This window comes from Orycteropus afer, unplaced genomic scaffold, assembly GCF_000298275.1.
Source record: "Orycteropus afer afer isolate SDZICR_OR568_19922 unplaced genomic scaffold, OryAfe1.0 scaffold00002, whole genome shotgun sequence".
In the NCBI taxonomy this organism is placed as follows: Eukaryota; Metazoa; Chordata; class Mammalia; order Tubulidentata; family Orycteropodidae; genus Orycteropus; species Orycteropus afer.
In genome coordinates, this window is record NW_006921589.1 from 24,737,793 (window position 1) to 24,753,315 (window position 15,523).

A 15,523-nucleotide genomic window follows, 5' to 3' on the forward strand; every position below is an offset into this window, starting at 1 on the left:
AAGAGGTAACTATGGGGAGGAAGTGGGAGGGGAACTGTTGCATTGTGGGAAATTGTAGTCAATGTCATGAGACAAAGTGTATGTGAACTGCTGTAAAGTGAATTTGCTCTGTAAATCTACACCCAAATCACAATAATAATAATAGTAATAATAACTAGCCAATAGACTCCAACAATATATCAAAAAAACAATACACTATGACCATGGGGGTTCATACCAGGTATGCAAGGATGGTTCAACATTAGAAAAACAATGTCATCTATCATATAAATAAAACAAGGGAAAAGAACCACACGATCATACCAATCGATGCAGAAAGGCATTTGATAAAATCCAACACCCATTCCTGATAAAGTCTCTCAGCAAAATAGGAATAGAAGGGACATTCCTCAACATAATAAAGGGCATACTGCCTCAGAAACCCAAGGAGGGCTCACTATGAGTCAGGTCTAACTCAGTGGCACACAACAACAACAACAACATGCAAATCAACAGCCAACATTATTGTCAATGGAGAGAGAATGAAACCTCTCCTTGCAAACAGGAACCAGACAATGATGTCCTCTATTGCCACTTCTATTCAACATTGTATTAGAAGTTCTAGCAAGGGCTATTAATAAGGTAAGAAAGGGAAATCAAAGGCATCCAAATTGGTATGAAAGAAGTCAAATGAACCCTGTTTGCTGATGATATGAATCCTATACATAGAACCCAAGAGACTCAGCAAAAAAGAAAAAAAAAAAAAAAAAAAAAAAAAAACACTACTGGAACTAATTGAGAGATTTAGCATAGTGGTAGGATGCAAGAACAACATACAAAAATCAGTTGGATTCCTCTACACCAGCAAAAAGATTGCTGAAAAAGAAATAAGGAAATCAATATAATTTACAATAGCTACCAAAAAAATAAAATACTTGGGAATAAATCATACCAGAGACACCAAAGACCTGTACAAAGAAAACCACAAAAAACTACTTCAAGAAACCATAAGAGATCTACACCCATGGAAGAACATACCATGCTTGTGGATAAGAAGATTGAACATTGTGAAAATGTTAATTCTACCCAAAGCAATCTATACGTTCAATGCAATCCTAACCCAGATCCCATGAGCATTCTCTAAGGATATGGAAAAACCAATCACTAATTTTATATCAAAAGAAAAGAGACCTCAAATAAGCAAAGTGCTACTAAAGAAGAACAAAGTAGGAGGTCTCACACTCCCGGATCTCAAAACCTGCTCAAAACCTCAGTAGTCAAAACAGCCTGGTACTGGTACAACGACAACACATAGACCAGTGGAACAGAATCGAGAACCCAGAAATAGATCCATTGACCTATGATCAGCTGATTTTTGAGAAAGGGCTGAAATCCATTAAATTTCAGCTTAAGATTTTTAAGGAGAAATTTAAGGGGAAGAGATGGTCTCTCTAACAAATTGTGCTGGAAAAACTGGGTATTTGCAGAAAAATGAAACAAGATTCGTACCTTACACCATACACATAACAACTAACTCCAGATGGATCAAAGACTTAAATGTGAAACCTAAAACTATCAAGTTCCTCAAGGGAAAAACGGGGGCAAATTAAGCTCTGTGGCATACAGCCTAAGGCATTTGGCTGCTAACTAGAAGCCTGGCAGTTCAAACCCACCAGCCACTCCTTGGAAGGAAGATGGGGCAGTCTACGTCCATAGTGATACTGCCTCAGAAACCCAAGGCAGGGTCGCTATGAGTCAGGTCCAACTCAATGGCAGTGAGTTTGGTTTGTTTAGTTTGAATTTATGGCTTAGTTTGAATTTTAGACTTAAGCATAACCCAAAATGCATAAACAGTTTAAGATAAAATTGATAAATGGGACCTTCTAAAAATTAAATTTTTATGTGCTTCAAAAGTCTTCTCCAAAAAAGAGTAAAAAGAGAACCTAAAGAGTGGGAAAAAATATTCAGCAACAACATATCTGACAAGGGACTTATCGCTTAAATTTATAGAAAACTCCAATACTTCAACAAAAAGATTAATAATCCAATTGAAAAATAGGCAGAAGACATGAATAAACATTTCACCAAAGAGGATATTCAGGTGACCAGCAAATACATGAAGAAATGCTCATGTTCATTAGTCATCAGAGTGATGCAAATCAAAACAACAGTGAGATACCATCTTACCCCAGCACTAATGACACAGTTCAGTAAGACAGAAAATAAATGCTGGTGAGGGTGTGGAGAGATTGGGACTCGTATACTGCTGGTGGGACTGTAAAATGGTACAACCACTGTGGAAAGCAGTATGGCAATTCCTTAAAAAGCTGGAATTAGAAATACCTTTTGACCCAGCAATCCCATTACTGGGTATATATCCTAAAGAAGTGAGAGCCAGGACAAGAACAGACATATGCACACCCATGTTCATTGCTGCACTATTTACAATAGCAAAAGGTGCAAACAACCTAGATGCCCATCAACAGAACAATGGATAACAAAACTATGGTACATACACATAATGGAATACTACACAACACTAAAGAATAATGAAGAATCTGCAAAACACTGCATAAGGTGGATGAACTTGGAGGACATTATGCTGAATGAAGTAAGTCAATCACAGAAGGACAAATATAGTATTAGTTCATTATTGTAAAAAGTCAAGGAAAGGTTTATATATGGAAGGAAACTTTCTTTGTAGCTTACCAGAGGTGGGAGGGGACAGAAGGGGAGGGAACACTGCAAAAAAACAAAAAAACAAAAAAACCCACATATATATGCATTGACCCATGTAACTTTAGTTTTGTGTATTTCACTGTACATAAATTATACTTCAATAAAATGTATTAAAAAAAGAAAAAAAGAATCACATAAAGTCAAATTGACAGATGTTCTACAAAACATCCTGACCACTACTCTTCTAAAGTAGCAAGGCCACACAAGACAAACTAAAAGAGAAAAGATATCTGAAGCTACTATTTTTATAACTTTTCTGTAAATCTAAAATTATTTTTAAAAAAAAGTTTAAAAAACTATATATTTTAAAATAATTCATTTATCCTTATAGATACTGTTAGGCTCTCAAATCAGTTCTGAGTCATAGTGACCTCATATATATACAACAGAATAAAACAATGACTGGTCTTGTGCCATTCCCAGTATCACTGCTATGTTTGCAACCCACTGTCAATCCATCTTGTTTAAGGTCTTCCCCTTTTTCACCGACCCTCTACTATACCAAACATGATGTTATTCTCCATGTCTGGTCCCTCTTGGTAACATGTCCAACATATGTGACACAAAATCTCACCAAGGAGCTTTCTGGATATTATTTCTTCCAAGACAGATTTGTTCATTCTTCTGGCAGTCCAGGGTATATTCAATATTCTTTGATAACAGCATAATGCAAATGCATCTGTTTTTCTTTGCTGTTGTTGTTATGTGCCGTCGAGTCGTCTCTGACTCATAGCAACCCCTCCTTGGGCTTCCGAGGCAGTACCACTACTGACGCAGATTGCCCTTTTTCCTTGTCCAGCTTTCACATGCATGTAAGGCGAGTGAAAACCCATGTCTTGGGTCAGACATTATCTTAGTCCTCAAAATAACATCTTTGTATGTATGTATATGTTAGGAGAAAAAATGTTCTACTCTAGAATGTTAATATTTGAGTGGTACAATTAAGGATGATTAAATTCTTAGCTTATGTTTCCTAATTTATGTACAAAAAACGTATTCTGCAATAAAATTCTATCAAAATGAGACTGTAATATACATATTGTGGTAATCTGGTTTTTCCTGCTATGAACATCTTTCCATCTCAATAAAAATATATGTATCTTTGTTCTTAATGGCTGGCTGTAAATTGTTTGGAATTTAAAATTTTATTGTATCATTTCAAATTCATTTTCTACAAATCTGCCTATTCATATTTTTAACTCAGAAGTCTTCTGATCTTGGTACAATTTTTTTTGTTTTTGTTTTAATCCTTTTTCTTTTTTCTTGACTGAACAGTTTTGTATTTTATATGGTCAAATCTCTTTAACCTCTTGATTCATTGTTTCTGCCTTTAGGAATCTAATAATGTCTCCCTGCATCCCAACATAAAACAGTGGTGTAGACTGTATTACTTTTACAGTTACTCACTCCTCCCTCCCGGTGGGATAAGTACTCATCTCTTCCCAACTGACTTGAGATTTATCATTGTCCTTGCCAATGAAATACAAGTGTGTATGATGTTCACCACAATTAGGCAGATGCTTTAAAAATCACTGCCCTTTTCCCTTTGCCGCAAGAATGGCAAGTCTGAAAAGGTGGTGCCTCTTCGTCCAGGATCCTGGAACCTGATGGCTTGTGGAAGTAAGCCACAGCATGTGACTTATAGCTGTGAAGGGGTAACATAAATGAGGAAGAAAATTTTGTTGTTTTAATTAAGATACTGAGGTTTTGTGATTATTTTCTACTGCAGCAACACAGATGAATATAACCACCATCTGCATTTCCTTTTAGAATGTTTACCTGTTTGGCTTAATGTTTTGAGTAAATGGCAATTTGAATAATGAAGAATTTTGGATCACAACCTTTTATCAAAGTTTAGTTTAAAATAGGCTGTGTTCAAGGTGCATAAAATTATATTCACTCTAGGGAATATTTTCAGGAGGCCAGTCCTTCTGTAACATTTCTTCTGAAGTAGCTATAAAAGTAGAAGAAACTAACTATGTTCCCAAGAGAATTTGGAGGGCACAGCTCAAAACAATCATTACTCCAGTGGATTTTTAAAAAACCTCTTACTTTACCTTAAAAATATTAAAAGAATGTTCTTCTTTCAAATCTTTGAGCAAAATGAAAATTCATGGAAAGTGTTCCATGTTAATTTTCTGGTGCTGTATCTACCCAGCATACTATGATGTACTACAGTTTGAAAGGCACAGCTGGAGACCACTGCATTACAAAATCTGAGTAGTATATGCATAGACTTTGGCAACAAACTCTCAGCTCTACCAATTTCTTAAAAGGTGTGACCATCAGCAAGATATATAACTTCTCTCTGAACTAATTTATAAAATAATAAACTAGTTATAATGCCCAGCACATATTGGGCCTTAATAAATGGTACCACAGGAAAATGGTCAAAGACAGAATTAAATGGTACCACAGGAAAATGGTCAAAGAATATATAGAATTAGGAGGTTATCAGCAGACAGGTGGTGCTTAACATCCATGGATTTGGATGAAAGTTCCAAGGGAAAAATTAAAAAGTAGCCAGAGAACCAGGAGAATAAGCCAAAGGTGAAGAACTGAGAAATGAGCAGTCAAAAGTATCAGATACTCCATAGAAGTAAAAAGGAATGAAAAAAGAATACTGGCCTTGCCAACTAGGAAGGAATCCATACCTTCTGATAGACACATGAGTGGTTTGTGGTTTCCCAGAAGCTGATTTACAGTGAATGAAAATGACAAAACAGAAATCTGGTAATGAAGGGCAAAAAGGGAACTATGGCAAAGTTAATGGGGATTTTTCTTTTTTTTTTTTAAAGGAAACTAAATCCAAGGGAAAGTATTTTATTTTAGAGTCCCTGGTAAGTCAGGTAGCATGCCTGCCTTACAAACATTTGAAAACTAACAGGAAAGATTTTAAGTGTATAATTTTCTTTATAATTTAAAAAATACATTTAAATAGGAATATAACCGTTATGCTTCTGTAGTATTATAAATACTTAAAGAAAATCACAGATTGATAGAGCACAAATAAAATAAAAGCAGGGCTTCAATCCCCAGTCCTTCCTGATTCAGTCATGGCCAACAAAGCAAAGACGGGGCAGACTCAAATTTGTAAAATGTGGGTGAATTAGAATAAATGGAACAGTTAAAATAATGGATGGACACCCTGCTGGAAACTTAATCTCTTGCTTAGAAAATAAGAATAGCACATGCATTGCACAGCAACCAAGTATTTTGAACGGCAAAGTGAGAAACAGTGGTGCCCAGCTTGAAAATGGCAGCTAACTGTGCCACTATGAATGTGTGTTGCTCTCCCCAGTCCTGGCAATACTCCAGCATCAGGCTCCTGAAAGGGGTCATTATGCCTTTTCCTAGTCTCTCATTCCATGGCTTCGATCCAAAATTTTTCCCATTCCAGTTATCATTCCAATGGTACACCTATATTTTACAAATTTGGGTCTGTTCCAATTTTGCTGTTTTGGCCATGACTGAACTGGTTTGAAGCCCTGAAAATGTCGTTCAGCTTGTTTCCAATTCTTTTCCTAATATCCCAGAAAAAACTCTGCCATTTCTCATGGCCTAGGTGTAATTTACTAACACTCTGTGACAGCTCACAGTATTTTAGAAATGAAGAGGCTGTTCTGAGCTAAAACATAAAATTGCATAGAAACAAACATTTCAACAGAACACTACAGTTACAAAGAGATTTCCAAAGAGTTATCTTATTTCATCCTCAGGACAACCCTTGGGGTGGGTGGAGGCATCCATTTTACAAAGAAAAAAGCTGAGATTTAGAAAGGTTTCTGTGTTCTCCCAAAGTCAGTGCTAAGGGGGGAGTAGTCAGGACTTGAAATCAGATCCTCTAAGTTCAATCTTTGTTTCTTTCAACTTTATCAGTGTTTGAAGAATCTTTGGGGTGGACAGCACAGAAATATTTCTGTCAATTTCAAACTATTGTACCTTTGTCCAAACTTATTTTCATTTTTGTCATTTTCACTTGTCTTAGAATTGTTTCCATATTAAAATCCTAATATTAATAACTTTCTTTTATTCTACATTTTTGATGACTTACAAAAAGCACTTACAGCTATGAATTTACATTCGAGAACTCCATTGCCCACATTTCATAGATTGTGCTTTGTAGTATTTCCATTGTTGAAGACTCATTGCATCTGTTTTAAGATTTATGCCAGTAATAAGGTATTCGTAGAAATATTTTATTTTCAAAGAATTGTTAATTAAGTGTTAAAACTTACTGTTTTATTAAAATTTATTTATTAAAGATAACATTAATAAAAACACAATCTGGCCATATTTATTTTATAAATAAATTTAATATTAATAAAACAACATTTAATTTTAATATACATGCATGAAATTTCTGATCTTCTTGAACAATACTACTACTCAATAACATAATTTTTAAATAATCTATCTGGTGAGAGCCTAAGGATGTGCATTAAGTCTCTCCTGGGGAAACTGCATGAAAGAAAACCATTCTATGGTCAAAGCTCAAGTGATAATCCCATTAGCCATCTTCTCATAAATGTAGCTTACTATATAAGGATCTATCAATTCTACCAGAAAAAAAACTCAATATAAAGATGCTATTATCAGCAGATCACATGTAAAGAGAGACATCTGGTCTAATCTGAAGATGTATATGACCTCCAACACTCTAAGCACATGCAGCATATGTACCTGTTCTTCATTAGACGAACCTCTCTCTTTCTTGCTGCTTCTTCAGCAGGCTGTGTGGGAAGTGCCGGGGAGGATGCCATAACAACTCCAGGGGCAATGGTGCTAGTGGGTGCTGTGCGAATCTGATATGTTTGCACATCTCCAGAGGCAGCTGGGAACAACAACAACAAAAAAGTGAGCACAGTCCAAGACACCGAAGCACTGTGATTGGATTAAACTACATGTATCACTCATCCACCTAAATGTCCATTTTGGATTCTAAAGGGGCAAAAAGGAACGGATGATTCTGGCTAAGATACTGGAAGAATTGATACTCTTTGGGTCACTACGGAGAAATAATTCCCAATTTAATGCAGTTATTAATATAGACACTTGGATGAAAGAGGTCTTAAACCTATGCCTATTAGTTCTTACATTTCTTTCACTGGAATGCAGTTCTATTCTGCTGATAACATGCTTACCAACCTCAAGTCTAAAATGTAAGTAGGGCACAGCTTGAATGATCTTCCTAGATGTAGTCCTCAATGTCTTCCTTTGGTATTGGTAAATTCATACTAAAGATTTCAAGTAGACTCTTGCCACGACATAAAAACGACCATGATTTTTTCGTAAAATAGCAAAACGGAAGAGAAAATAAAGCATTATGATCAACTGTTAAAAATGTCTAACTGAAAGTATGAAAAAGTGGTATCACTTAATGCCAATTTGATTATTTGTAAACACATTGCTTTAATGTAAATAATGGCAAAATAAACATGTTCTATTTTTCTAACTAAATGATTCATCATTTATGAAAAGAAACACAATCACTATTTGTCAAATTGCTTCTAAAAACTTCATATCCCCTCTTAAGAATAAGAAACCTAACATTTCAGAGAATTTCAAGGTCTTTAGAGAATTACAATATTTGGATATCCAAATTATCCACTGCTTAATATCAATTAAAATGTGTAGTTTGAATGGAAAAGATTTATATACTAAACATGTTACCATCTTCAAACTGACGTTCAGAATTCAAATTCACTGACATCCTGCTTTACAATTTTTGAGTACCTGCATGTAAAGTGAAAAGGTGTTTTACTCCCATTAATAAGCAAAATACTATGTTCTTCAAACGTTATTTGTTTAGTAAAAGAAAATATTCTGTAAATACACTAGGGCCCTTTAAATAAGTTATTATTTTCTCTAGTTGCTGTTTTAGGACTATTTAAAAGTTACTATCTACAGCAAAAGGGCAAAACTGTCATTACGTAACATAGTCAAGACACATTATAAACAAAAATATTTTTAGAAACAAATTTATTATAGTGAAAATTTTCAATCTGGCATAAATGAAATTCTTGAAATATTCTATGAATTCAAAGAAAGTTGCTCCACTCCTACCTAGAAAGATTCCTAGAACAAGTAGGGAAAAATTAAAAAAACCCAATAACTTATTTAAATATGAAAAAAAGAAAAGTCAAAATCTATTTGTATAACTCATCAAATATTTAACTGCTTCCATAGTGGTACAATAAGATTTTTCAGAATAAAATGTTGTCACTTGAAATAAAACTGATTTTTAAAAAAGAGGACCTAAATTTACTAGAATAAAAAGCAGAGAAATAGAATTCTGAACCTCCAAAAATGTTGATCTGTGATTTCACACATGAAAAAATGAGGACCAGAGAGGTTGTCAAGGTGATATAGCAGTTCATGCAGAGTTAGATCTAGAATCCAGCTTTTTTAACTCCCGATTTATCTTTCCTCCTATCTACCTTGTTTCTCCTATCCCTAAAGTCTAAGAGTGTTAAAGATAGATGTTTTTATTTTTAAAACTGAAAATAGTTGTTTTTATGCCATGACATTTTGCTCCAATTGGAATAATGGAAGAATTCATGAAAGTTTAACTATAATGAAAAACTGTGTTTTAATAGTGCTTTGCAGTATGACACTTACTTTTTCTGAAAGATTTTTCGACCTCATAGGTGCAGTGGTTAAAGCATTCGGCTGCTAACCAGAGGTCGGCAGTTTGAACTCACCAGTTACTCTTTGGGAGAAAGATGAGGCACTATGAGGCAGTCTGCTTTCATTAAGATTTATAGCCTTAGAAAGCTATGGGCAAGTTCCACTGTGTCCTAAAGGGTAGCTATAAGTTGGAATCAACTCACTGGAACTGGGCTTGGCTTGATGCTTTGGTGAATTATAAAATCCCTTACCTTGAACAACAACTTGGTTACTGGGCACTAAGATCTGCTGTCCATCAGTGGTCTGTGCATACTGTAGAATGGTAGTACCAGGCTGAGTGGCAGCTGCGTTGGTCATGGTTAATGTTTGTAGGCCCTGTACCCCATCGGTACCATTGTTAGCCAATTGTATCGCTCCTCCTTGGGTAATGGCAACTAAAAATCCAATGGATTTTATTGTTACAAACTTAATACTAAGAGTTTTATTAAAACACACTAAATTCAAAGTAGAATAATTTGAAAGGCACAATCTAGGAGAGATTATAACAGAAAATAACATCATTAAGAAGGCTTTAGTATACTCAAGTAACTTTCTGTTCAGGAAACCAACACCCAGTTTCTACAATACAAATGCACTCTTTGAATCCCTTTGTAATTTATAATAACAAAACCTGTTTTTTTTTTTTTTTAAAACAGATGAGTGAGAAAATGTTAAATTCTTTTTTTAAGTTATTTAGTTCAAAGGAGATAATACTTTGTGTTCTATACTTGCTTTTATTCTACTATTAACTACAAAATATTTTAATTGTTTAATTATTTACTGTACCACCAGTAAATGTACTTCTTGAGGGTAAGAAATGTGACTTTTTCTTCTCTACTTTCATAAACTGAGAGCTATGCACATTACAGAAGCCAATAAATGCCTGTTTTAACATATAATAAAGCAGTTCAGCAGTACATTCGTTCTCTAAATCATGCAGCAACATATGCTTATCAAAAAGTCCACTCAATGAAACAACTGAAATGTTCAATGGGACTTAATTATTATAGAATCTCTCATGGTTTAAAATCACAGTATAAGATCATCATTTAGAAAAAAATATTTTACTGGCATTTCAAAGTTACATATTCAAGCATTGTCATATAGGATACTTTGTTGATTATTCATTAACTAACCACACTTGCCATTCATTTGTTATACAGTAAACTAATCAAGTTTGGCTCATATTAATATGCCTTTCACTTTATTAAAACATTGAAATCATCTCTCTCTGCTATAGTAGATATAAAAAGTTTTAAAAAGAAAAATGATTATTTTATTTGAAAAAAGCCATCTTTTAGATACCAGCATTAAGATAGGTGGTTGGATCCTCTGTAGCCACTCTCCTTGCTAGTGTTCAAGTGTTTCCAGAAAGAAAAGGACCAAGAATCAAAATATTATATGTAAAGCTGCATAACAGATTTTAATTGAATAAGACAAAAGTAAGAAATGTAAAAAAATCAACCTGTATTACTTAAATACAATGTCACTTCCTAACTGTCTCTTAGAAGAGAATTATTTTAGGATCAACTGTGAACAAGTTCTGGGAAACTATAATATTCTAAGAGTCATCTATATGAGGAAAATTGATTATCCACTGCTTGATCAAGAGATAGTAAGAGTTAATAGCTATGATTCGGCTAGTTTACTTATCTTAGGCCAGGTCACAACTGTAATGAATAAGAACTATTTCAAGATTAATTTTGCAAGAAATTCAAAAGAATCAGTAGGCTAAGAGAATCAAACCACAATTTCTCACATAGATTTAAGAGAGAAATTCACTATATTTTCTTCTTGGCTACAGACCAGTGATCTCAAGGTTCAGGGAAAGAAGTAAGAAAACTACGTATCAGAAGATTTGAGTTCTAGCTCAAGTTCTATCACTAACCTCTTATTAGGTTGTGTTATCTCAAGTAAAAAATATTTGGTTCTAGCCACTTCATACAATTGCTATAAAAATCAAAAAAAGTATGAAAGTACTTTGAAAACCAAAAACCAATCATATCAAATATGTTTTCTCTCATTAATGTTTATTTATATACTTGGTTATTCAAAAAAGATTGCTGATAGCTTTCCACAAAGCCAAATCCATTAAAATAAGAATAAAAAGGTAGGAGTCAAGTAATTGATTTGCTTCTTTGTATACAGTGATTATATAAGAAAATCTAGATTAAGGAAAAAAATACAATTAAGCATAAACTTAACTGAGATTCCAGGTAGCCAAAATACAGAGGAAAACATCATGGGCTACAGTTGTATTTAGTGAAATAAAAAAATTCAAGTTCACAACAAGAGACTTATTTTTCTACCCAACAGAAGAATATCTCAATAAGACATTATTAGCTCTAGTAGCATAGTGCCTAAGGCACCTAACTGCTAACCAGAAGGCTGGTGGTTCAAACCCACCAGCCACTCCTCGGAAGGAAGGTTGAGCAATCTACTTCTGTAGTGATACCGCCTTGGAAACCCAAGGAGGGGTTGCTATGAGTCAGGTCAGACTCAACGGCACATAACAACATCAGAGACAGTAAAGCAAATCATGGATAAAATTATTAATAGCATTAGTCAAAAACATACCCAGTTTATGGAAGGAATGCAGACTGGTGCAGCCACATGGAACGGCAATTATGGCAGCATATGCTTTAATTTAACAATTCCACTTTTGGATGTTATTCACTTACAAACTACTATGTATATAAGGATGTTCATGTAACAGTGCTTGAAAGAGTAGAAATGTCTACCATTGGGACAATGTCTAAATTTTATGTTTCTACACTGAAACAAAATGCAGCTGTTAAAGAAACAGTTCTCATAACTAGATGTGCATGTCTATGTCTATAATATGTAAGAAAACATGACACTATGAGTATGTGTAAGTAAAATGACTCTGGCAGCTCTGGTGGTATAATGCCTAAGGCGCTTGACTGCTAACCAGAAGGCTGGTGGTTCAAACCAACTAGCCACTCCTCAGCAGGAAGACTGGGCAATCTAGTAGGAGCTCTGGTAGCATAGTGCCTAAGGCACTTGACTGCTCACCAGAAGGCTGGCGGTTCAAACCCACCAGCCACTCCTTGGAAGGAAGGTTGGGCAATCCTACTTCCGTAGTGATATTGCCACGGAAACCCAAGGAGGGGTCGCTATGAGTAGGGGGCCAACTCGACGGCAAACAACAACAACAACAAGTAAAATGAAAAGAATGGAGGAATACACACCAAACTTTACTATGGGGGAGGAAAGAAAAGGATTTTTACTGTGTATTAATACTATATATTTCTAGCATTTGAATTTTGATAACCATATATATTCATTTTATAAGTTAAGAAATACACAAATGTTTCTACAAGTGTACTTGTATGTTCTGTAAGAATTACCAGGTGTATAGTAGATCTGACAAGGGACAAGGTTGTAGTCACTTCTTGGTCACGGCCAGCTACCCAGAGGGAGTGAGTAGTTGAACCGGTAGGCTTAGGACCATAGTCACAGGGGACATCAAGCTCAAATGGCATAACATACTACACAAAACATTGTCCCACTTCCTACTTTGGCGAGTAGCGACTGGGATCTTAAAAGCTTGCAAGTAGCCATCTAGATACAACAATGGGTCTCTCCTCATCCAGAACAAAGAAGAATGAAGAAAACGAAAGATTCATAGAAACAATCAGTCCTAGCGACTGGTACACCATGCGATCTGCATCCTATATGACCGAGACCAGAAGAACAAGATGGTGCCTGGCTATCACTGTCAACCACTCAGAGAGTGATCTATGTAGGAGATCTTGGATAGAGAGGAAGAACAATGTAGGAAAAAACTCAAAATCATTTGGGAAAAATAAAGGGGGTGACCAGGTTTGCTGGTCTGATAGAGCCTGGTGAAACCACTAAGACTATGTCCCCTAGGCTGCCCTTCAGGTCTGGAATTGAACCCACACCTGTGGCTTCCAGCCAAACAAAAGAAAAGCATATCAGCTGAACATTTACATTAGGCAGATACACTCCTTGGAGAGAACAATCATGGGAGAAATAAGGTCTGTTTATGCACAGGGAGACAGCTCGGGGCAGGAATGTATGGAGGGATGGACACAGGGAAGAGGTAACTATCGGGAGGAAGTGGGAGGGGAGCTGTTGCAATGGGGTAAATTATAGTCGATGTCATGAAACAAAGGGGTAAATTGTAGTCAATGTCATGAAACAAAGTGTATGTGAACTGCCATATAGAAAGTAAATTTGCTCTCTAAACTTTCACCAAATCACAATAAAATAAAAGAAAATAAACAGAAAATAAAATACATAAATGTTGCTGTGTATGTTGAGTAGTCATTATACTAATTCTTAAGAAAAATCAAGAACATAATATAATATTATCAAGGCCATGTAAGTATATATAGAAAGGATAAGGGAGAAGGATAATAGATTTTCTATTACTGGAAGTATGTGTGTGTCAGCTTAAACATCTGGGGGAGGGTGGTACTTTTTTAAACTTCACTTCTCTATTTGAGATTCTGAGAGGCTTGTTTTCTAAAGAGTATGCTTTCTAGTTCTAGTGAGAGTTGCTACAACAGTGAATCACTGTTACTGACATGAGTATGTTGTATCCCTCAGGTACGTTAAAGTAAGGGGAAAATAAAGATCATGTATCACTGTCTTAGGACACACATCTTGAGTAACTAAAATTATCTGGACACAGAGAGTGCTCTCATTAAAAATAAACTAAAAATACACGTACATACAAATTTAGAAATAGAACTTTTTTTTTCCTGACAACAAAGAAAGAGAAAGAGAAAGATCACTGAGTTGTACTAAGCTTAGAGAGTGGACAAGAAGCTTAGTCAAAATTGCTTACTATCAAGTTTTAGCTTTGGGAGAGCTAAAAATGTTTCTAATATGGTAGGAATGCAAATTAGTTATACAAACTAAGGCTGTGCTATAACTTGAAAAACTAGTAACCTGGAGGTCAAACTTTTATACATATTTGTGGTAACAGACTGTCTGAGGGCATCAGAAGACTAAGGCAGCAAAGAAGTTTCAATGTGTACAATTAATTTGTAACTAAGGAAGAAAGGGGGAAGAAACCATATGATGAGCAGCACTGGGTTTAGGGAAGAAATCAAGAGATGGAGAGAAAAGAGAGAAAAAAGCACCATTCACACAGATGCCTCTAGTCAAACAAAAGCAGAACTCAAAAGTATCTTATAATGTATTTAGTTAAAGGTAAGAGATGAAAGAAGTAAGAAGAGACCTATAAGCCAGACAAAGCTACTACAGAAATAGGAACTTTAGTACTTTTGCTAGACAAACTTTTGCTTCCTGTAAGCCAAAAAGCAAAGTGTCCTCCTAATTTCATCAGTTCATTAAGTTTACATTACCATAATTAACTACATTACATGTTATGGTACAAGGGATAGTAAGGAAATGTGCTAGTAGGGAGTAGCCAACCCCAATCTTCTGAAATAAAACAGAAGATTTTAAAGTGCTACTTTCAAAAGAGAAGATAAACAATGAGAACATTTTTGGCCTTAAATGTATCCAAAGAATGACCATATTCTTTATGTGAACAAACAAACCCAAAATTTATGTGCGCTCTTAACATCATATAGATATTATATGAAGACTAAGATCTAGAATTACAATTAGTGGTTCAAAAAGTTCTAAGGACCTACATGTATCTGCACAAAACAAAGGGCCATTTAAGGGGCTTATATATTTGAGTCCTCCTACTTTAAACTCAGTCAGCCCCAGGGTTACAGGTGAGGAGAGGAAACTCAGGCCCACCCAGAGTAGCAGGCCAGAAGAGCAGGAGAAAGGGGATAAAACCCAGGAACCTGGACAAAAGAGCAGTTAGCCCCAGGGTTACAGGTGAGGAGAGACAACTCAGGGACGCCCAAAGTAGCAGGCGAGAAGAGCAGGAGAAAGGGGATTTAAAGCCAGGAAGCCAGAGAGAAGAGCAAACAGCCGAAGGGATTAGGTGAGGGGAGGAAACTCAGGCCTGCCCAGAGCAGCAGGCCGGAAAAGCAGGAGAAAGGGGATAAAAGCCAGGAACCCGGACAGAAGAGCAGTCAGCCCCAGGGTTACAGGTGAGGAGAGACAACTCAGGGACACCCAGAGTAGCAGGCCAGAAGAGCAGGAGAAAGGGGATAAA

General features: G+C 35.6%; 1 protein-coding gene across 1 annotated transcript in view; it reads right to left on the bottom strand.

Moving 5' to 3' along the window:
* CREB1 (cAMP responsive element binding protein 1) overlaps positions 1–15,523 on the bottom strand; it is a 47,940-nt gene that overhangs the window by 7,750 nt on the left and 24,667 nt on the right. The window contains exons 6-7 of the mRNA XM_007934752.2: positions 9,600–9,782; positions 7,402–7,552 (exon numbers count right to left, since the gene is read on the bottom strand). Coding sequence (XP_007932943.1) covers positions 7,402–7,552; positions 9,600–9,782 — 334 coding nt within the window. The remainder of the gene's footprint in view (positions 1–7,401; positions 7,553–9,599; positions 9,783–15,523) is intronic.